This window comes from Pleurodeles waltl, chromosome 3_1, assembly GCF_031143425.1.
Source record: "Pleurodeles waltl isolate 20211129_DDA chromosome 3_1, aPleWal1.hap1.20221129, whole genome shotgun sequence".
Taxonomy (NCBI): domain Eukaryota; kingdom Metazoa; phylum Chordata; class Amphibia; order Caudata; family Salamandridae; genus Pleurodeles; species Pleurodeles waltl.
Window position 1 is genome coordinate 1896289524 of NC_090440.1, and position 24501 is coordinate 1896314024.

At 46.4% G+C, this 24501-nt stretch overlaps 1 protein-coding gene across 4 annotated transcripts in view; it reads left to right on the plus strand.

Moving 5' to 3' along the window:
• The window catches only part of LOC138285719 (alpha-aspartyl dipeptidase-like), a 161653-nt gene that overhangs the window by 122647 nt on the left and 14505 nt on the right, over nucleotides 1–24501 (plus strand). For all 4 annotated transcript variants that reach the window (XM_069226030.1, XM_069226029.1, XM_069226028.1 and 1 more), the window contains 4 exons: nucleotides 14930–15009; nucleotides 15222–15395; nucleotides 17540–17599; nucleotides 18461–18543. In XM_069226030.1, coding sequence (XP_069082131.1) covers nucleotides 14930–15009; nucleotides 15222–15395; nucleotides 17540–17599; nucleotides 18461–18543 — 397 coding nt within the window. The remainder of the gene's footprint in view (nucleotides 1–14929; nucleotides 15010–15221; nucleotides 15396–17539; nucleotides 17600–18460; nucleotides 18544–24501) is intronic.

Below are 24501 nucleotides of genomic sequence, written 5' to 3' on the forward strand. Positions count from 1 at the left end.
CACCACTGTATTCGACAACCTCGCCACCCTCAGCCGCAGACAGCTGGTCTCCACACCCACACACATCGTAGGACAAACACTGGACCTCATCTTCACCTCATGCGACTGGATCACCATTGAGACCATCTCCGCCCTAGATTGGACCGACCACTGCTGCACACACTTCACAGTCACCGGACCCAGCAGCCGCACCTCCAGGACCCCACATAGGAAATGGAACAAAATCACCAACGAGCAACTCACCTCATCACTTGCCAAACCCCTCCCTCCGATGCCAATACATCAGACAGCAGCGCACAATCTCAATATACGAATGACCGAATGCGTGACACTCTAGCCCCTCTCCGGCTGACATCGGCCAAACGCGTACCTAAGAAGGCCTGTTGGTTCACCACTGAACTACAAGAATCAAAGCCTACCTGCAGACGTTTAGAGAAAAAATGGAGGAACAGCCAATCCAGTAAAGACCTTGCCTCATTCAGGACTGCAACCGCCAACCACCACCGAAAAATCAAGAACGCAAGGAAGGACGCACTCCGGGAGCACATCAACTCCTCCTCACACAACTCAAAGGAATTCTTGTCAGTCATCAACGAGTTCACAGATCCCACCCCTCCGAAGACACCAGCATCCCCCCCATCACAGGAAGTCTGCGACAAACTCGCCCCCTTTTTCCACCACAAGATCCCGGACATCTACAACAGCTTCCTGTCACCTTGTACCAGATCCTGCGACCGAACCCACCTAGACCATCCATTACTGGTCCACGCTCACCACTGAGGAAACAGTCAACATCATGAAGATCACCCACTCCGAAGCCCCCTTGGACCTTTGTCGGCACCAAATATACATCAGAGCCAGCGCATCCATCGCCCCCGAGCTTCGTAACACAATCAATTGATCCATCAGCACATGCACCTTCCCTGAGGACTGGAAACACAACAGAATATGCCCTCTCCTGAAGAAACCTTTGGCCGACCCATCAGAACTAAAGAATTTCTCGCCCATCTCGCTGCTACCCTACCCCGCAAAAGTACTAGAGAAAGCCATCAATGCACAACTATGGAATTTCATTGAGGCCAACAAATCACTGACAGCTCCCAGTCCGGCTTCCGCAGCAATCACAGCACGGAGACAGCACTCCTGGCAGCCACCGACAACATCTGATTACTCCTAGACCTCGGCCACACCTCAGCAGTCTTACTCCTCGACCTCTCAGCAGACTAACCGAGTACGCCCACAACTTAAGAATCATCCTCGACTCCTCCCTATCCGTGACCCACCAGGTAAATCTGTCACCTTCTCCTGCTGGCACACACTCTGCAAACTCCGGAAGATCTTCAGATGGATCCCAGCAGACTGTCGCAGGACAGTCACCCACGCTTTAGTCACGAGCAAGCTCGACTACTGCAATGCCCTCTACACCGGCACCTCAACTAGGAACATCAAAAAACTTCTCTCAACACCTGAGGACCCTCCACTGGCTACCAGTAGAGAAGCGAATCACCTTCAAGCTTCTCACCCACATGTACAAGGCCCTACACAACGCAGGACCAGCCTATCTGAACCACTGTGTCTCCTTCCACACCCCACCAGATCCCTCCGCTCTGCCCCGATGGCTCTGGCCACTATCCCTCACATCCACAAAACCACCACCGGAGGACACTTTTTCATGTACGCTGCAGCAAAGAGCTGGAACAACCTCCACCTGCACCTCAGACAAAGCCCGTCGCTCACCATCTTCAGAAAGAACCTTGAGACGTGGCTCTTCGGATGAGGCCCCTCCCCCCAGCACCTTAAGACCCTCACGGGTGAGTAGCTGTGCTTTACAAATACTGATTGATTGATTGATTGATTGACCTACTCCCCCTATGCAAGGTGGGTCTCCACCTGGGTGGCGCCCAGCTGCCCGTTACAGCAACTTAGTCATGCAGCAGACATGGAGGGGAGATATTTTTTGTTACACGGCTATTTAGATGAGGTTGAAGTGTGCCTCCTCAACGTGTATGCCCCCCAACACAGATAACTAAGGTTTTTTTTGCATCACTAGAAGACATACTCTTGGAATATGTGGGTATGCCTATTATCTGGAGAGGGAACCTAGCATGGTCTCCAGAATGGTTGAAACCATGCATAGGATGCAATGTGTAGATATATGGTGAGAGCTTTCACCGACGAGACGCAGTTCTCCTACTATTCCCCCACCCATCGTATACATAGCAGACTGGATCGGTTTCTAACGCCCACAGAAGTATTAAAAATTGAGGAGGTGGTTTCGTATCACTCCTTTTATAATGTGACACTCGTAGACTCCGGTCCTGAGTCCCTCTGTGGAGACTCAGACCTGAATTGTTAAGCAATCTAGAATTTACAGTGGACATACAACAGGATTATTTTGACAACAACTGGGATGCCCTTAAGGTGGTGATCTGGGGGGGGCTACCTTGGAAATGTGTACGGCACCAGGAGGAGACTGGAGTGGGAGCTGCTGGAGAGCGAAGCCAGACTAACCCAGCTCCAGCAACAGATGTTGGGTGGTGGTTGGGAAGATTATGGGGCTCTCAACGAGACACACCAGAAAGTAGCGGAAAATGTGGGATCAGCAAGATAGACATATAAGAAGAGACTATCGACAGAGGCTACATAGAGAAGGAGATGGGTCGGACTGCATGTTGGCTTAGCTCCTGAAGCGGGAGAGACCTCCTCCTCCTCCAGTGATTCTCACTTTGACTGGGAGGATAGACGGGTGGTCATGGGCCAAGCTGCTATTAATCAGATACTGAGGGACCACTTGGCTGAGGTATATGCAGCACCACGCGAGGAAAATATATGCAAAATGGCAGCGTTCCTCAATGGGATAGCTCTCCAGGTATAGGGAAGACCTAGACAGAGAAATCCACATTGATGAACTGCGGCCAGCCCTCTGGGATATAGCCAGGGGGAAATGCCCTGGACTGGACGGCCTCCCGGTGGAGTTCTTTCAGGCTTACTCATCTGACCTCCTCCCTATGTTACTGGACACCCTCCATGAAGCAGCATCGGTAGGGATGCTGCCTTACCATTTGCAGGAGGCACTCATAATTATGCTGCTGAATTCCGGCAGGGATCCGAGTGAACTGAGTTCATACCACCCACTTACCATGCTCAGCATGTACGTAAAGCTGCTAGGGAGGGTAGTGGCGATGCGATTGTGTCAGGTGATCACCCAATTGGTTGGCACCGACCAATGTGGATTCATGCCCAGTAGGGGCGCCCATTTGAACCTCCGGAGACTTTCACATGTCGTTGATGCCACAAGAGCATCAAGGGAAGAGGCCGCACTACTGGCTTTGAATACAGAAAAAGCGTTTGAAACTCTTTCCTGGATATATTTATGGGAAGTCCTTCGGAGAATGGGATTTGTCCCCCGATTCCTGGCCTGGGTACACCTGTTATATACTGCACCCGGGGAGAGGGAGCGTACCGGCCAAACAATATATGAGGCCTTTCCCTTTGAGAGGGGTACACAACAGGGGTGCCCCCCTATTCCCCAACCTTTCGCTCTCATGATGGAGCCGCTGGTGATTTACCTATGAGAGAAGCTTGCCAATGGTGGGATACGGGTGGGAGACTCGTCTCATGTAGTGTTTATGTACGTGGACAACACCCTCCTTTCTATGTGGGATCCTGTTTGAACAGTCCCACAGTTGCTGCAACACATGACAGATTTTGGGAATATATTGGGCCTCCGAATTAACAGGCATAAAATGGCATTGTTTCCTATGGCCTCATTGGCCCGGCAACCAGCAGATGAACTCCCAGCTGCAGGTCTTACTTGGGAAATTAATCATTTCTGCTATCTTGGGATACAAGTGACTCACAATGACCACATGCAGTGTGATCTAAACATGGGATGCACCGTACAGGATCTTACTCAGTTGGTGACGTTTTGGAACTCCTTATTGCTGTATTTGGAAGTCCTTACTGCTGTCGATCATGGGGCGGATGGCCCTCAGCCAAATGGTACTCCTACCAAGATGTCTGTACGTTATGCAGAACTCTTTTTGTGCCCTGCCAGCTACACTGTTTAGGTACCTGGACGGGTTACTGGGTACATTGATCTGGCCGAAAAATGAAGTAGGGTTAAATTGGAGGCCCTGAAACTGGACCTGGAGGGAGGAGACCTCGTTCTTCCAGACCTCTAACTATACTATTTAGCAGGACTTCTTCAGTACGAAGCATTGTGGTGCGAGGAGGAACCTAACTGGAATAAAAAGTTGCTGGCAGGAGTGGTACCCAAGTCAGCCCTCCTGAAAATTTTAATGGATGGCCACAGGACCCCGCTCAGTATTCTGTACATCGTGTCCCAAGTTACCGCAGCCTGGGAGAGGGCAGTCACACTTGTGTTGAGATGTGCGCCGTATGCGCGGCTCCTTCCGCTGTGGTGGCTCGTGCCCTTCATAAGCTTGAAGGCCTCATTCGATGTAATGCCATGAATAGACTGTGTCTGTCGAACAGCAGGCGACCTATACTCGAAGAGCACTTTTTTGACGCTGGTTGAAGCAAACAAACTTTTTAGAACGGTCCCAGGGCAGTTTCTGCAATCCAAAGCCATATCAGACACAGCCTGTGACCTGTGGGCTACTTTCCCCAACGAACCGGCGGAATCCCAGGTGTTGAAGGTTTTATTGGACCCAGGCTTCCATAGGGGTCTAATCTGATTTTTTGCAGCCCTGAAAGGTGATAGGCTGATTGTCATTACCAATATCAGCGCAGGAGAGGGGACTGCACTTAAGGGCTCACCCGACCCCACACACGCACACACACTTCCTTAGAAACCACATTGTCAGGTCAGAAGACCTAGGGGGTGATTCCGACTCTGGCGGGCGGCGGGAACCGCCATTTGGCCGCCACGCGGCCAAAATAGCGCTGACCCCATTCCAACATTCCCGCCGGCCCAGCGGGAATGAGGGCCGCAGCACAGGAGCCGGCTCCGAATGGAGCCGGCGGTGTTGCGGCGGTGCGACGGGTGCAGTTGCACCCGTCGCGCTTTTCACTGTCTGCTAAGCAGACAGTGAAAAGCTTCATGGGGCCCTGTTAGGGGGCCCCTGCACTGCCCATGCCAGTGGCATGGGCAGTGCAGGGGCCCCCAGGGCCCCAGGACACCCCTTACCACCAGCCTCTTCCTGGCGGTGAAAACCGCCAGAAACAGGCTGGCGGTACGGGGGTCAGAATCCCCAGGGCAGCGCTGCTTGCAGCGCTGCCCTGGCGGATTCTCCCAGCCGGGGCAAAACCGGCGGAGAACCGCCGACCCCGGCTGGGCGACCGCGGCTGTACCGCCGCGGTCAGAATGACTATTGAAGCACCGCCAGCCTGTTGGCGGTGCTTCCGTCATTCGTGACCCTGGCGGTTCGTGACCCTGGCGGTCCATGACCGCCAGGGTCAGAATGACCCCCCTAATGTATCTTTCTCTAATCCGGTTTATGAACTATGGCTGGGCGACCTGTGGCTGCGGTCCTGGGATGTGAGTGTGAAGTCAAAGACATGTGTGCCCAGCAGTGCTCCCCAACACTGGGGCATGCCAACCCCCTCTATCTACTTTAAGGCCCCCCCTTTTAAGGAGGGTAAGGGTAGAACCCCTCTACACGGGGACCGCCTGGTGGGGGGGGGGACTTCCCACCGCTATTCAAATTTTAGATGCCTAAATGATGTATGTCACACACATATTTCACTGTTGATGGGATAGAGAATTCACTATGACACTACTGCAAATGTTCTATTTCATGTCATGTTTGAAAATGCTAATGAAGAAATATTTTTTTTTTAAAACACAGAAATAACTGCAAGATGATATTGATATTCACTCACTGATGAAGTTAATCTGGGGTAGGAAGGCACAATCACAATCTAACAGAACTCCAGGGTTATCAGATTTGGATGGGGCTTATAGAAAAGGCTCAGGCCAGGTTAATGACAAGTGGAGAGTCTTGGTCATCCGTGTAGTTGGATCTGGCCCTCTCTGCAGGATAATTTCCAAACTTGTTTCCTTAACCCTCTGTTTTCTGAATCCTGTTTTTGTTGGCTTTTAGGACTCTGTGCCTTTACTGCTGTTATCCAGTGCTAAAGTGCTTGTCCTCTCTCCTTTAAACATGGTGAAATTGGCTTGCACCCAATTGGCCCATCTAATTTACTTGTATGTGCCTATTACAGTGGAACTAGATGTACCCAAGTCCTGTAAATTAAATGCAGCTAGTGAGCCTGCAACACTGATTGTGCTACCCATTTAAGTAGCACTTTAGAAGCGTGTCTCAGGCCTTCCATTGCAGAACGGGGTTCAGTTTTAAGCTGCCATTTAGACCTGGCAAAACAAACCGTTTGCCAGGCCTAAATCTTCCTTTTTAATTCACATAAGTCACCACTAGGGTAGGCCTAAACAGCCCATTGAGGAGTGTGCATTCTATTTTAAAAGGTAGAAACCTAGTTTAAAGTTTTATATGTACTGGTAGTGTAAAAACCTCAAATTCGTTATTCACTTTTGCAAGGCCTACCTCTCTCAGATTATAACATTTGGTTACCTTATTACATTTAATAAATGATAACGTTTGATTCAGAGCAGTTAGGAAAGTGATGTTCCGTGTCTGAGGAATTGTAATTTAAAAGTCTATTTTATGGTGAAGTGGAATATTAAGTCACAATTTTGAACATTACACTTTTAGAAAGTTGGTGTTTTCTTGCCCTGACCATTTTGGTGCCTGTGTTTTGCTCCTGGGTCACATGACTGGGTGTAGTTGGCAATAGGCCTTTGTGTATTCCTCCCTGACAGTATCGTAATAGGAGGTCTAGGAGTTGGCAAGATGGACAATCTCTGGTAGGATAGTGAAGGGCGAAGCTGTCACCTACCACACTTGCACTTCAAAGGCACTGGCTCAGCTCACACACAAAGGACTTCACACCATCCTAATATGCCACAGACAGACTGAGACCAGTGCAGGGAGGCAGGAAATTCCAGACACATCTGTAGGAGGAGACCTCCAGAAGCATTTCCCACTTCAGAGTGGGGACCAGGAATGAATATAGGACCCTCAGACCCACCCTTCATTACCAATGGATACTACAGAAGAAGGACGCACTGCTGCCCTGCTTGCTGAGGAGGAAGACTGGACCTGTACCCTTCAACCCAGGCTGAAGTGACTCCAAAACTCACCCGACTGGCTTCCTTTTCTGAGCTACAGCGCTATAACAAGCTCCAGAGTCCTCTCTGCAACTGCCCAGTTGACCTGTTGTAATTGGACCTGCCTGAGCCCTGCTGGCCTCTGCTGGAATGAGTTCCTGATCCCCAAGAGGGGCCTCCCAGGTCCTGGAGCCTTGGTATGGTATCAATTGAGCTCCTCCTAAAAGTAAAGTAGAAATCCTGAAGTTATGGTCTCTTTGCATCCACAAACAGGTCTGTTCGTGCTAAAATCTTGCCATCTGCGCCAACTGCCAACGGGAAGTTCCGGTGAACCCGACTCTCTGCGCTACTGTGATTGCCAGCGATGACTGGCAACCCGAGATCTGCACTTTATGCTACAGCATCGACAGCCCACAGTGACCACCACCCCTAAAATCCAGCAATGACCATCTGCGACGCCAAACAGAATCTTCACACTACAGTGACGACCATCCATGAGGCTCTTCATGCTCTAAGTGGCCTCCACCACTGCGAATGGAACGCTTCACGCTGGACTTTAGAAGGTAACTTTTTCAGCAGGGCTAACCTAGTCCCTGTATCCGGCCCATGCACCATCATGGTCGGCCTGAACTTGTGACTTCCACCCAGTTTCATTCGACCAGATAACTGTGAGTGGTACTTTGTGCTTTTAGGTGCTATAATTACCTTAAATCTTTGAGCTGCATATCTCTGGGTCTACTGATTGAATGTTTGTTGTTTTGGTGTCAAATAATTTTTCTAAATCAGTGTGTGATTTTTCTTGTGTCACGTTTTCCTTTTATTACTGTATGCATGCTGCTTAAATACTTTACACATTGCCTCTAAGTTAAGCCTGACTGAATTTGTGTCAAACTACCAGAGGGTCAAGCACAGGTTGATTTAGTGATTGTTTTTGTAGTTCATGCTGACAAGGATTGTGGCTGTTGTGTGAGCAGGTTATCACCCCTCTCAACCAACAAACCAATTTCTCGCACCTGTGATAAGAATCTCGTTTTTGTCACCTTTCAGGCACAGCCTGATTTTCCTGCCCCATAGGTGAAGAGAGACAGAGGGATAGCTTGGATTGGTTGCTGGAACTACTGTCAAGTATGCAGTGAGTTGAGTGTGATCCACATAAAATGTGGTAGCCAGCTTCATGATTTTCAAGGACCTCAGTGAGGGTGTTACAAACAGGTGTTAAATAGCACTGGATATACTGCTGAGCCTTGAGGGTCAGGAAAATGCACACCAGCGTCCTAGACACAAGGGAGCCACCATCTTGGAGTAGAAGCGAGGGGCAGACCGGAGACCAAAAGGCTGTGCCTGACTCAGTGCTTAAGTTGAGCTTGTGATTGCCGTGGGGGGCACAGCACTTATTTTCCTCAACAGATGTTTACTGAGTGCTAGAGAGAGAAAAACGTACAGATCAGAAAGAGGGAGGATAAAAAGAGTGCAAAACCCTCACAAAAGGGGAAAGCAGGAATCTCCAAGAGGGAGAAAAAGGCACGGGTGTGCATGGCAGCGGATTAAAGACTACCAGCCTTCGCTTTCAGCACGCAAAGTTTGATTGCACCGGCCGCCAGCTTCTGAGCAGAGCTTCGGGCATTAGCACTCTTTCTTTCCCAAACTAAACACTGACCTGACCTGGAAGCATAGACACAGAAGGAAAGGAACCACTGGTGCTAGAACGCCTTCTGGATGCTGACGAATGAGGCCAGCAGGTTGATCGTTACCATGAAGAATCCAATTGTCATCAGGGGATCAACATCTGTTGCAGTTGACCTCAAAAGCAACACTCTTCTGGTTAAATGCAATTCAGAAACCGCCGTGACTGTGGGAACCAGAGAGAAAATGGAGTGCACTCCTGGGCCCCACTGATCAAGGACACAAGCAGCACCTGCAGGCTCTGAGCCCTCGAGAGACCACCACCCTCATGATTGCTGACTGCAGCAAGAGAGTGTGAAGAATGCTGGAGACCCGTGAGAGGGAATCACTGGAGAAGATTGCCCTTCCTGACTCTTTGAAGCACTCAGGCTTCAGACCAGAAGGCTCAGCAAACAGCGAAATGCAATTACTCCGCAACCCGGGGCCACGCCAGATAATGGCGGGAGCACTGCGACGTGGCCATATGCTAGAAGCTGCTGGTATTTTCTTGTCAACCCCGACCCCCGATGCCTGCAAGGCAGCTGAGAGGAGCTGCTGACTCCTTTAGAGCGGATGAAAGGAAGACTGGACTGCAGAAGTCCAGGAACGGGATCATTGCAGCTGCTGAAAAGAATGCGTAGCCTCTAGGAACAATATACACAACTCGCTCCCCAGAAATCTTTTAACAGCTGGAATCACTCAAATGACACACTGAGGGCTGCCGACTTGGTAGCGGCCAGTCACATTGAAGGATATTGCACAGAGCAGATGAAAATAACCTCTATTGTTTTCCCTCCAAAGGACCTGAACGCCACGGATCTTTCTCCGGCACCTTGAGTGATGCTGAGAGACCCAGAAAAGTGACTGCGCCAAATATGCCCTCTGTATTCCAGCCAGAAAGGTTTGAGAGGACCAAACGCATAGCCCTTTGAGGAAGGAGTTTTTTTTTTATTTACCTTGTGCTTTGTACAGTGCGCTGTTAGCCTTACGGGCATCCTTGCACTGGACTTACAGAACGGTATGGAGTAAAAGTAGGACCTTTCTCTTAATCAGCAAAAATGTTTTTGAAATATTTCACGAAAGAAGCAACCAGCGGTGAAGGATGTTCCTGGCCCTTGACGCTGCACAAGGAAGAGTGGCCTCCAGCTCTGCATTTGCGGAGCTTGAGAAGGGCTAAGAGGCCAGTTGATGCAATACGTAGGGCTAGAGAAGGATGGGAAGGAGTATTCCGTTTTCATAGGAATAAAAGGCTGCTGCATAAATATCTTCATGGGAAATGCGCAGACTCTTGCATTTGAGAATCCAGTATAGTTGATTCAGTTGCTGAGAGACACGTACCCAATGGGGCGATCCCTAGTGTAACCTCGTGGCTAGCTTTCGAATGAGCTGAATCTAGGAAGAGAGAGAGAGAGAATTGTAGTATTCAAGATGTGATCCCACGAGAGCACAGATGACTCTGAATTTTGAGTTCATCAGACGAAATGGCAATGTCTTACTCAAATGTTTCATGTGCAGTAACAGGAGGATGTAAGTTTAGAGATTTGTACTGAACAATCCAAGTTATGGTCAAAAATTAAACCTAAGTTTCAAACATTGGCAAAAGGTTTAGTGCAATCCTATTGTTCATATGATTAGGCAGAAAAGCATTCACAACTAAATAGTCAACCCACCATCATGGCTCCTACATAATCCCCTGGGACAGAGGCCGGGAGTTTCAAGGCCCACAAAATGGAGGAAGTGGAACACGTCTTTACATTCTATTCCCACAGCATAACACAGTGCATGTGCGGGGGCAACCAGAGCAACAAGCCATTAGGGCAAGGGCTAATGCGAGGGAGAAAGTCCGTGAGGTCACTGATTAAGGACATCAGCCCAGCAAGCAGCTCTGACCCAAGTAGCAGCCTCTACATGTCTCCCACTCTCTCTCTCTTCCCATCAGATCAGTAAGGACTGATGGTGCATCCTGCGCAAGGGGAACATTATACCAGTGGAAGAAAGCTAAAGGTCTCTACAAAATAAAGATAGCCACAGCCTACACCATCACACACCAGAGTCTCCAAACTATTCTACTTGGTCAAAGCAGCTGCCCATTTGGGGAGGAGGATGGAGGGACAAAAGGAACATTAGGCAGACGAGGCAGCTAGAAGACGCACACTTACTAAGTGCTTGAAGTGCTGCTTGAATGAAGCCTCCTGAAGCCCACGGCCTGGAAAAATCATGCAGAGAACCTCGAAGGTGAAAACTGAGTGGAACTGCTGCAAACCCTGTAACAAGTCCAGTCATCTTTTTTAGGTCTTCTAAGTAAACAGGTAGTATACAAAAAAACTCGCTGGAGGCACTGTTGCACACAGGTGAAAAGAAAGCCCACACACACAAGCAAGTAGTCTAGGTCGGATATGCAAACCCAAGTCTGTTAAACATATTCTGTCACCCCCTCCCTGCAGGAGGCCATAACTAAAAAGAAGACACGGGGCATAGGTGGGTGTTGGCTGCCCAACCTACTCATAAAAAGCCTTGAAGCTTGCTGCTCACTTGGAAATTGCCAAAAGGCTAGTCGACACTCAAAGCCGACATCAGCTATCAGCCTTGATACATATATATATATATATATATATATATATATATATATATATATATATATATATATACAGGGAGTGCAGAATTATTAGGCAAGTTGTATTTTTGAGGATTAATTTTATTATTGAACAACAACCATGTTCTCAATGAACCCAAAAAACTCATTAATATCAAAGCTGAATATTTTTGGAAGTAGTTTTTAGTTTGTTTTTAGTTTTAGCTATGTTAGGGGGATATCTGTGTGTGCAGGTGACTATTACTGTGCATAATTATTAGGCAACTTAACAAAAAAAATATATACCCATTTCAATTATTTATTATTACCAGTGAAACCAATATAACATCTCAACATTCACAAATATACATTTCTGACATTCAAAAACAAAACAAAAACAAATCAGTGACCAATATAGCCACCTTTCTTTGCAAGGACACTCAAAAGCCTGCCATCCATGGATTCTGTCAGTGTTTTGATCTGTTCACCATCAACATTGCGTGCAGCAGCAACCACAGCCTCCCAGACACTGTTCAGAGAGGTGTACTGTTTTCCCTCCTTGTAAATCTCACATTTGATGATGGACCACAGGTTCTCAATGGGGTTCAGATCAGGTGAACAAGGAGGCCATGTCATTAGATTTCCTTCTTTTATACCCTTTCTTGCCAGCCACGCTGTGGAGTACTTGGACGCGTGTGATGGAGCATTGTCCTGAATGAAAATCATGTTTTTCTTGAAGGATGCAGACTTCTTCCTGTACCACTGCTTGAAGAAGGTGTCTTCCAGGAACTGGCAGTAGGACTGGGAGTTGAGCTTGACTCCATCCTCAACCCGAAAAGGCCCCACAAGCTCATCTTTGATGATACCAGCCCAAACCAGTACTCCACCTCCACCTTGCTGGCGTCTGAGTCGGACTGGAGCTCTCTGCCCTTTACCAATCCAGCCACGGGCCCATCCATCTGGCCCATCAAGACTCACTCTCATTTCATCAGTCCATAAAACCTTAGAAAAATCAGTCTTGAGATATTTCTTGGCCCAGTCTTGACGTTTCAGCTTGTGTGTCTTGTTCAGTGGTGGTCGTCTTTCAGACTTTCTTACCTTGGCCATGTCTCTGAGTATTGCACACCTTGTGCTTTTGGGCACTCCAGTGATGGTGCAGCTCTGAAATATGGCCAAACTGGTGGCAAGTGGCATCGTGGCAGCTGCACGCTTGACTTTTCTCAGTTCATGGGCAGTTATTTTGCGCCTTGGTTTTTCCACACGCTTCTTGCGACCCTGTTGACTATTTTGAATGAAACGCTTGATTGTTCGATGATCACGCTTCAGAAGCTTTGCAATTTTAAGAGTGCTGCATCCCTCTGCAAGATATCTCACTATTTTTTACTTTTCTGAGCCTGCCAAGTCCTTCTTTTGACCCATTTTGCCAAAGGAAAGGAAGTTGCCTAATAATTATGCACACCTGATATAGGGTGTTGATGCCATTAGACCACACCCCTTCTCATTACAGAGATGCACATCACCTAATATGCTTAATTGGTAGTAGGCTTTCGAGCCTGTACAGCTTGGAGTAAGACAACATGCATAAAGAGGATGATGTGGTCAAAATACTAATTTGCCTAATAATTCTGCACTCCCTGTATATGTATATGCAACATATTTCATTATCTACTGGTGATCGTCAGTAGGTAGTTATAGTTAGGACCTAGTTTCCATAGGAAAGCATTTTTTGATTTGCCAATAACCTTTTGATGAATCTTCATGAAATTTCCAAAACTAGTTCGCACCCGAGTTCAGCTGCTGTCTTGAACGTTTCGGGATGATCCGTCAAGCGGGATCTGAGAGGGGGTTCCAAAATGTGTTTTCCCCATGCAATTTCCCATAGGGATTTTAGACAAGATTACAATCTGAACCGCTGGACAGAATTACAATAAATTTGTCAGAAAGCTAACTCTTTTCCTGAAAGAGCCTTTTTGTGATTTGGTATTAATGCGTTCAGTAGTTTTTGAGTAATTAAAGAAAAAATGAGATTGTATATCTAGGAACGTGGATCCTCCGTGGACCCAACAGAGATATGATTGACTGCCAACACTTCAACCAGGAAGTGCTGGCAGCCATTTTGGGACTTGGACTCAGCTGAGTCCTGAAAAAAAGAAGGGGGGTAGGGTAGGAATATCCTGACCCCTTAAGCCTGGTGGTCGGGTCTCTCAGGGACCCTGCCAGGACCACAAAGCATTTTTTTATTTATTTGTGTCACAAAAATCAAGAGGGATCCATGGATCCTTGCTAAAAAATTTTTTTTAAAAAAACAAGAGTGGGCTCCCACGTTTGTTTAAATGCTGGCCCCCGGGTGGGCCAGGAGCAACTTTATATAATTTAAGTGGGGGAAAAGGTGGGCACAAGGCTCCCCTCCAAGTGGCTGATTTCCGCCCGGGGACTGCCACCTCCCCGAGGCAGGCCACGGTTTATTATTGTGGAGGGAGGGGTGCACGGCTGCCCTTCTATGGCCATTTACGGCTCCAGGGACTGCCATGTCCCCAGGTCAAGGCCAATCTATAAAATGGGAGGGGGCAACTCAGACCACCCTCCGTGGCCTGTTACAGCCCTGGGTACCACCTCCTTCCTGAACTAGTCCTAATTCTTAATGGGGAATGGGGCCGCAAAGCCCCCCTTCCGGGCAGTATTCTGCCCCAGGACCCACCATCTCACTGTCCCTGCAAAAAGAAAGAAGGGCCCCTTCCTGGAGCTATTAATGGCCTTGGGGACCCTCACCCCATGTCCCAAGGTGATCACCCTCAGGGCATAGTTGTTTGCTGTTGCTTGGTGGGAGCTTTGACGGCTCCCACCAAGCAAGAGCAAGCAGCGGCGAAAGAAGGAAAATTGCTCCTGCCTGCTTGGAGCGGACTTTTCATCTGTTTTCCTGCCCAAAAAACAGGTTAAAAAACTGCTCCAACACGCAGGGAGCAGCAGTTACTTACCTTAAAGGAAGAGTTATAGTTGTTTGAGATAAGTATAACTATAACTGTTGAATTTCTATAGTTTTTGTCCATGTAAAATCTGAACCTAACTATAACTTCCCTCTAACCTTTGTATTTTTTTGTGAATTTCTAAGGTTTTTAAAAAATTCTATTTCCTCTATTTCCTAACTATAACGTCACTGCAACCTTTTCGGTGAATGTATACACATATTTGTGTGCGTGTGTATGTATGTCTCCAGTGTTCATCAGCAAAGGCTGGCAGGGCACTTAACGGACTAGACAGAATATGGCCAGAGCACAATGTCTGCAAAATAAGAAAACTAAAACGTGAATTGCTTAATAAAACCAATGCCCTTGACCACACTAATTTTCCAGATTCTTATATAGATAATTGCAAACGTAAAATAAACTTTCCTGTGACCCAGTGCTTGAAAGGAGAGGTACAACTAGTGTTTTTCTTTGGGTGCATTTTGTTTGATTTGGATGCTCTTTAAAGTGTTTCTAGTGGCTGACTGTTCTATCTTTTCCTTTATCTCCTCCTTTCTTTCTCTCTCTGAATGTTCCCTGCAGGTGGAGGCAACACCTTCCGTCTATTAAAAGCTCTCTATGACAATGGCCTGATCACCGAGATAAGAAAGAGAGTCTTAGAGGTATGCCGTCAAGAACACGTTCCTTCATTTGCATTTGTGTTGTCGATATGTAAGACAATTGAAGGGTTATGCATTTTGACCCGGTGGGTCCTCTGAACTAGTTCTTAAGTTCATGTCTATCAAGCATTGATTTATGATATTGCAAAGTTGAAGTGACCAGTAACTGAGAAGAGGTGCTAGAGCATATAACTTCCAGGCATTTTCTCCTTCAGGATGGCACACCTTACATTGGTTCGAGCGCTGGCACAAACGTGGCAACTATCAGTGTTAACACAACTAACGACATGCCAATTGTCTACCCACCTTCATTAAGTGCCCTGGGACTGGTCCCGTTCAACATTAACCCGCATTTCTTGGACCCGGACGTGAACAGCAAACACATGGGAGTAAGTCTGAGGTTCCTCATTCATGGTAACAAAATGAAGCTTTACTTCAAAGTAAACCTTCCTGGCAGGCAGCAGCTCCTACCTTTACCAAGTGTAAACTACTACTCACCAGGCAGGATCAGATACAATAACACCCTAATACGGTCTAAAGTGTTTATTGGTGCAGCATAACCTGCACGTAACACACCTTCTCATTTATTTATATAACGTAACCCACATACAAAGTGTAAAGATGGTTAACACTCTTTAAACTTCATAGAGACACACATTTTCCTACCGTGGCCCCATCTCATGGCCTTCTGCTTTTAGCTCACTAGTATCGCTCTGTAGCGCCTTATTCCCACTAATACATCTATTGTCACCCTCCTCACCACCTTCTTTTCACTTACCTTATCCTTGCCCCCTTTTTTGTCCATTCATGCCTACATCACTCTTCCTTTGAAGCTGATCCATTCCAACATATCAATTGTATCTTCTTCATTTTTCTTCCAAGCCTTCTTTTATGCTCTCCACATCTATCTCATTTATAGGTCCAAGCCCTTCTTGCATTCATTTGCAGGGACCGTAGACTGGTACAGAATGCTGTGTCATCCTCTGTGTCTATTACATCTCCTCCAACACATCAATGCAAGGCATCCTGCTCACATTCGCCTATTTTAAACTGCCTTTGTTCTTCCAGATGACTGATTCCACAAATGGAAATGAAGGCTTTATTCCAAAGTAAACCTTCCTGACTGGCAACGGCTCCTGGCCCGTATTTATACTTTTTTTGCGCCGCATTTGCGTCGTTTTTTGACGCAAAAACGGCGCAAACCTGCAAAATTCCATTGTATTTTGTAGGTTTGCGCCGTTTTTGCGTCAAAAAACGACGCAAATGCGGCGCTAAAAAAAGTATAAATACGGTAAGTGTCCACTGTTCCATACCTACGAGTTCCAAATAAATATAAATATTCCATACACTCTACTGATGCAGCCTCAGCTCTAATATTGTTCCTCTAGCATTGGGTGTATTGAGAATTTCCCGCTGATTACAAGCAGAGTGAAAAGGGGATATTTCTCATGGTTCTTAGAGGTTTATCCTCATCTGTCAGTGCTCATCACTACACGCTTTGCAACGACCCCCTCCCACACAAAGCTCAGAATATTTTTGGGTGCTAGAGTCATACATAACTAACTCCCCACCTCCAACTCTCTTAGGCCCAACCCTTTTGCCCCATAAGGCCTAATCTTCCATCTCACTCCCATCCACAAACTCGTCCAAGACCTTTACATCTAAGTGCACCGTAGTGACCTCAGCGGTCGCTCTTGTTTTCACATGGAGATATATTTGAACTCCTCATCCTCCCGAATTAGCCTTTATTTGTTGCACTTATTTCCAAAACCAAGGCACAACCAAATAGTCCACAAAATGAGTAGTTTGTGAGGCAAATCAAAGAAGTATTCTGAACACGTCTTATTCTTGATCGTGATTTATTCTCTTCACAGAATGATAAGTTTGGTGACAACAGCAGACACGTGTTTCATCTTTGAGACTTTTTCAATGCATAATGAATCATAAGGCATTCTTAACCAAATCAATATCCTCCCATATCATATGTAGATAAGTTCCGTACTAACAAGATTTTCTATATAAAGCCGTCTATAGTCAGGAATCATAAGCTCAAAAGAGAAAGGCCATGATAAGCCGAGTGTTAGTAGTGTGCACTGTCCCGTGACAGTGTTAGTACTATTGATTTGGTTAAGGATGCCTTATGATTCATTATGCCTTGAAAAAGTCTCGAAGACGAAACACTTACCATTCTGTGAAGAGAATAAATCACAATCAAGCATAAGACGTGTTCAGAATACTTCTTTGATTTGCCTCACAAACTACTCATTTTGTAGATTATTTGGTCGTGCCTTGGTTTTGGAAATAAGTTTGATCAGTTCTAACTGGTTTTCCAGCTGGGACAGTTTACACACTTGGTGGTTGGGTATACATACATATCAGTACGGCACCCACTGGACCTTGTGCATTTGACTTAATTACATCTTCTCCCTATTATTTATGTATACACTTGGGATGTGCGAACTCTCGAGCACAACCACCTATTTTTCTTAATCTGTTTGTTGCACTGTTTATCTTTTTGTCATTTCTGCCACAGGAGACACGAGAGCAGCGGATCACTCAGTATCACGAGGAACTGGACACCCCTCCTGTTCTGGTGAGCTCTTGCATGCAGGATGTACATCTGTTTTACTAGCAAGGTTTTTCGTTGGTAGGATGCTGTTTTGGGAGGTGGAGAAAACATCAGACAAAAATGAGAGAGTGTGAGATGAGAAAACAGGGACATCAGTAAGAAATCGCTTTAGTGAAATTATTTCTGCCACTTCTTTTTAACCTTACAAGTTGGAATTGGCCAATAGGAGAAGAAACTGTATAACTAATGTTTGGTACCACTGTCTCAGCAAAACATGGATAAACTATTTGCAGCGCTCTCTTTCTTAACATATGATTTAATAAATTGGATGCGTACAGTATCCTACATATTTATGTGCCACGCAAGATTGTCTTCTAGTTGACCAGAATTGTTTTATGTAAAGTTTACACCAGACGACTAATCCCCCAACAGACTTAAAATTTATTTTAGTGACCACAGAAGGGTGAAGGCCAGGATGTACTCCATCGGAATTCAATACTATTAGTCCCCATGCTTTACACAAGCACTGTATAAGGGGCATTACTGCCCTCGAGCATCCCCGGAGGCTCCAAGGCCCCAGACGTCCCAGTGCACACCACATCTTCCCCTCAGAGTCCATTCTGAGTGCAGCGAGTGTGACTTTCACTATACAAAATGTATGTGCAGAAAACCCACAGGTATAACTAATGCTGGCGGCCCCCACACAGCACAGTACCAATGTCCTTCTGCTTAATTTGTTAATATGGTTTGTATTCCAAGCGTGACCAAAACATAAACGATCTCATGGTCTTCTCTTCCCTTGCGGTAAACTGCTTTACCTCAGCACACGATGGGTGTAGGTGAGGTATACATACAGCAATGCTTGAGATGTGTTTTGTGTTTTAGGGGCTGCGTGAAGGATCGCTGCTTTTAGTGGAAGGAGATAAAGCCACGCTGCTTGGAGTCACTGGGGCCCGTCTGTTTATGAGGTAATGTGATAAAAAAAATGGTTTATTGGATTTGGGGTACGTGCTGGGCCTAGGCCTAGGCAATGGGTCAACACTGCGGTGGCACAAAGAGCCAAGAAATGGGAATAAAAGCAGTGGAACAGAACACGATGCAGAAGATTTATATGTGAAGCGATCTTCGTGGCCTTGTAGAAGGAGGGAAAGTGTAGGCGTCAGGAGGATGCTCAAGCACAACATATACGAGTACCCCCTACTTGATCCTTATTACTTACAAAGTCTTGCCTTTCCTAAGACACCCTGCTGCTACAGAAAAAAACACATTTTTCTTTCGTAAAACACTCACCCAGTCTAGTAGTGAAGTGGCATGCTTCATCATCGGGTCTCATCCTGGTCCCTAAAAACCAGACAGGGCTTGACCGTATTTGGAGAGTCAGGGTCCTAAAAGAATAAAAACACCTCAAAGCAATCTTGGTACCCTTTTAATAACCGTTGTTTGGGTATGGTTAAAATGGGGTTCTATAGTAAGGGGTAAGGTTCTCATAGTCTTACTACCCAAACAATTGTTTGACATGTTTCAGCTCTTTACCTTATGGCCTCTTGGCTACAGAGCTTTCATCAGGATACAGAACACACTGCCCTTGGTTTTGTTTCACAACATTCAAGACATGCAACACATTCATGCATGCAAGGCGAGATATTACCCACCTATAGAATGCCGTGATAGGTCTTGACTCCTATAGTATAGAAAACATATAAACACAAAGCCTTTCAGCAAGGTGGTGCCTTCAGAATTATAATAGAACATGCATCCTTGTGATTTTCACCTTTGTTCATGGTCAGTGTTACAAAATACTGTGCTGGATACTTCGCTAAAACATATATACATGCAGTCATGCAATCATGCACTAGACATTTATTTTGCTGCTGTAATCGTACCACATGTGCCACACTATATGTGTATTTATATTATGAAAAAAGACTCATAACTGCATACCACGCTTAGTAAAATAGTGTTGTGTGGCCATGGGTGACATGCCATTTTCCAGCCTATTTAGCTGTCCCACACTCCACCTGGCTTGCCATACTGCTGAGAACAGGACCCAGTATTTCAGTCTACCTTTGGTAGACAGTTGTAACTCAATGTGCTTGAGAAATGACATCATGGAGCCCACGATGTTTCATGAATCATGGGAAATGTAGTACCGGTGCACCCATATGTGCTCTCTTTCATTGAATCGGGCAGAAGTTTTTAGGAACCTACTAACAATAATGTATTTGTGTAGAGTCCTGCTGGACATGTTCTAGTATTTCCACCGGCCACTATGTGAGAGCTGGCTTCCTCACCCACCCAACACAGGCATCATCGGGTGATGTGGTGCCTTCAAATAAAAAGAGTACGAGTGCACGTGCTCAGTGCCAGTTTAGTGACCACACAACTATGTGTCTGTGTTGTTCTTCATACTGCATGTGGGCCTATTGGCTGAACACTACAATGACGACAAGGCAGGTCGTCCTACAGGCCACCTGATGCCAACTCTGCTGGTCTGCTGATCTGGTCACACTGAAAAAAACAGGGACTAGTTTGGTGCTGCCAGCCTTGGTGGGGCTTGGTGTCCCAGGGCCCATCACTCCTGCCTCAGTGCTCACAGCTGCTGCTAGGGGAGGTACCTGCCATTGCGCTTCATAGCGCTGCCTCTCCCCCCACAGTGCAGGACTTGTTTTGGGCTGCCTGTGGTGGGACTTGGTGTCCCAGGGCCCATCAGTCCTGCCTGAACACTCACAGTTCAGGCTGTCTCTCCCCCGCAGCGCAGGACGCACCCAGGCGAAGACCAGGCCAGTGTGTGCCCATCTGAGCCCAGACAAGGCTGGGCCAATTCTCTGACATTGAGCTTTTTGGGGGGGGTGAGTTTTTGTTTTACCCCCAAATTCCCAAACTGTTCCTATGACTTACCAGGTTGTGTAGCCATTTCCATGTTTCTGTGTATCTAAATTGCCTTGCAACTTTGACTTTAAAATTTCTACTGTAGGAAAATGGGGTAGAGGAAAGTACCAGGAGGTCCCTCTAAAGTACAGCCCTCACCAAAATCCATTAGCATCAATATAATGTTGCAGAGGGCTATTGGGATCATCACTACTGAGATTGAACTCACCTAGAGAAGGCTGTCGTTGGTTGGTTCTAATGATTACAGTTAGATAGTTCTTCACTCTGTAGCCCAAATCGGACAGCTGCTAGCTCTGCTACAAACTGTTCTGTGCTGGAAAGTGTACCAACGAGTCATGATAATAAAATCCAGGCACCTACTGTATTAGGAGCTCGCCCCCAAAAATGCCCATAGCCTCTGCCAGCTGGCAGTGATCCAAGACAGTACTGACCGTCAAATTCACCAGCAGTCGCATGCAGACCTAGCCCTAAAGTGGGCACTTTAGACTTTGCTGCTACCGATGTGGGATGGTCTGGAGAGTATCCTACTTGGGGAGAACCTTTTGGGAGAAATCAAAGAGACCTTGTATAACAAACTCATTCCTGTTTTCAATAGACTGGATGCCATTGAAAGAGGCTTAGATTCTGTATTGTCGTACCAGAAACAGCTGCATACAGCTCTGCCTGATTCGCTAAATGCATAGTCTGCGGCATGTAAGCAATCTCCCTGTTGAGTCTGCCGACTTGGCTGACCTTGTCAACTCTGCTCAGCGTGTGCAATTATGCCCATATTTATACTTTTTTAGCACCGCATTCGCGTAATTTTTGGAAACAAAAGCGGCGCAAACGTACAAAATATAATTGTATTTTGTAAGTTTGCGCCGCTTTTACATCAAAAAATGACACAATTGTGGTGCTAAAAAAATATAAATATGGGCCTTAGTCTCTGGGTCCGACCCCAATGTCAAGTTGCTTGTGGAGATCGAGTATTAAGCCCTAGGGGGTCTGAACCTAATAGGACTTCAAAACAGGTCGCAGGGGGAGGGACAGAGAAACCCCTTGATGGTTCCAACTCCCGGGCCCTGGGGCAGAAGTAGGCCATGATCAACCTACCACTGGCTTCTTGCCCATGTGTGACAATTCTAGCAGGAGTGACTCAGTTATATGAAGGTCAGAAGGAGGGCCAAAGTTAACTCCATAACAAATGTATTGATTGGTTGGCTCAACATAGGGACTTCCCCGTTTATATAGTCGACAAAATACTTCTTACAAGATGGGTGGGCCAAAGGATATAATGGGTCACTGTATCATCATCATTAATTTATGTTCTCCCCAGATGATGCACAGACTTTTATCCCCTGCTGTAGGTTGTCAATACAAGATAAATTGGTTCTGCTACCATTGGAATATTTTTATAACGTTTGCACAAAATATCCATCACCTCTGTAATGGCTAAGGTCAATGCTATTCCATCTAAGGACTGTCTAAGGCGGGCGCCCCAACTATTGGGTTTGTACTTCCTCTGTCAAACTGCTTTGATATTCTGGACCAGGTGGATTGACTTATACCTAAGAGAAAGGGTTCCACCCGGCTGTAGTTGAGAGGAGGGAAAGGAGAAGGTGGGGGTTGGGAGGGTAGAGGGGGATGGCAGAAGTGGAGTTTGCCATTGTAGGGGGTACGCAAAGAATTCACCACCTAAAGTAGCAAGTGATTTGGGCACCAGTAGTATCAGGACGCAAGCCTCTGAGGTGCCCAATGGGCATATATGGAATCCTGGGTTAACACTAGTTGGTTTACTCACACAATTGTGTCCGGTGAAGCTACCCCCAGCCTCTACCCCTCCAACCCCCATCTCTGCTCACCCCCACCTCCCCAGTCTCTGCTCACCCTGCAATGAGATTTGTACTCCAGTGAAGGCAGCCCCCAGGTATAAGTCTTTGGGTGTAGTTCTTCCGAACTTAGTATTTGACCCACTTACCTCTCTAGATAGTATAATTTTTAATGGGGGACCACAAAGCCAGGAGTAGCACCAATCCAAGGGCACCAAGACCCATGGCAACTTGTTGTGATGGAATATTGCAGGTCTTGTAGCTAAGCTTAATGTTCCTGAATGGTCTAAGTTTATAGATCCGTATGCTCTATGTCTTTTCCAGGAAACCTGGGCCCTTAAGGTTTGTTAACTTTAGCAAAGGGGCTGGCTGCCATAGAAGGGGACGTCCCTTGGGGAGGACGGGGGTTTGGAGGAGGGGGCTAACAACTTAGGTTCATACATGGGTTCATACATGCCTTCCTTGTAAGGTTAGAGAAATACCAATACCCTCCCAAGATACTTTGTGTGTTTGCTTGAGTACCAGATCTCAAATGGCATGCATTTATAATGTGTACTCAAGGCCTGGTGGGGTCAGTCAGGAATTTTCTATGATCGAAACTTTGAATACACATTTGATCGATGCTCCAGGGGTTGTCTTGAAGATTATGAGTGGCGATTTGAATTGTCAATTTGAACCCACAGGCAACAGTGCCACAGCTCCCACTTTAGAACTTGATAATGTTTGGTCAATTTCCCAGGTGACATTGGCACCAATTAAGAGGTTACAGTCATGGATGGGAAGCAATGGTATTCTGACTGACCTTCAGGCAGGGATAAGGGAGGGCATCAGTATGATTGATCAGGTCTTTAGATTCCAGTTAATTGTCTAGAAAACAGTAGTGATGGGGGGTGGCTGTTTATATGTCACTTTTGTTGACCTACGGTCTGCATTTGATTTAGTCCCTCGCTTTTAGCTCTGGCGGAACCTGGCACAGATGTGGGTGCCCGTCAATCTGTTGGCCATTATAATAAGGCTATATAGTAACAACTTTGCCCAAGTCCCTTTTCAGTGAACCTTGAGGTCAGGCAGGGCTGCGGAATGGCACCCACCTTTTTTTCCCTATATGTGAATAGGCTGGTTGCGCACCTAAATCTCAGTGAGGAGGATGCACCACAGCTGGCAAGCCATAAGGTTCCTGTGTTATTGTTTTCAGATGATATCCTCTTGATTTCTAAATCATCTATGGGTTTGCAAAGAACTTTGGCTCATTTTGAGAATTTTTTGTGAGCAGAGGGGTCTTGAAATTATTGTGGAAAAGACAACATTTATGATAATAAACCCTGGTTGTAAGCCAGACCAAACCCTAAGCTTCAAGGGATCTCCCTAGATCGTGTTCAGGTTTATGATTACTTGGGTTTGACACGGACAGGGAAATTAGATTGGAATGCCCACATTGAAAAGCCTAGGCTGAAATTGGCCCAAGGTACGGTGGCGATTTTAAGAGGGCACCATGCCTCTTCTTTTCAACCAATAGCTCCCGCCATCCCAATCTATAAGTCCCAGGCTTTGGGAACTGCCCTGGGGGCATAAGGATGTTAGTAAATTATTGGTTATGGAAAACAGTTTATTGCACCAGTTAGTGGGCCTTCCTACTAGTACTCCCCTGCTCCCGCTTAGAATAAGTATGGGCCTTCGGCCTATCAAAGAGGGTTCGGGGGTTAGGCCCATTCTTTATTAGCGAAGAATTTAGCTCTCTCTGGAGTTAAACTCCTATCGTGAGGGGTTAAAGAGGTGCTAAGCCTTCCTGGCTCTAACAACACCCCTTGGTTTAAATATGTTAAAGAGACCCTATACAAGGTAGGATGTGGGGATCTGTGGTTGGCCCCGCAGTCATCGCCAATCCTTTGAAAGCATTGTGAAAAAAGAGATATTGGCAGTATATAAAGGGGCAAGTTTTTGCTCATTCTTCACATGGTACTCTGACTAACACTTTTATACAGCTTAAGGATGTGTTTTTTATGGAACAGTTCTTAGATGATATAGAACCACCTCTTGCCAGGAAACTGTAGTTGCTGTTTAGATATAGCACCCTACCAATTGCAGTCTTTACTGGTACCTGGATGAGTAAGAAAGAATCTGCCAATCTCCCTTGTGTTTCATGTGGGGCGAATAAGGAAACAGAAGAGCATGTGCTCTTTTTCTATCCAACATACAAAGAGAAGGAAGAAGTGGTTACTCCAAGTGTGC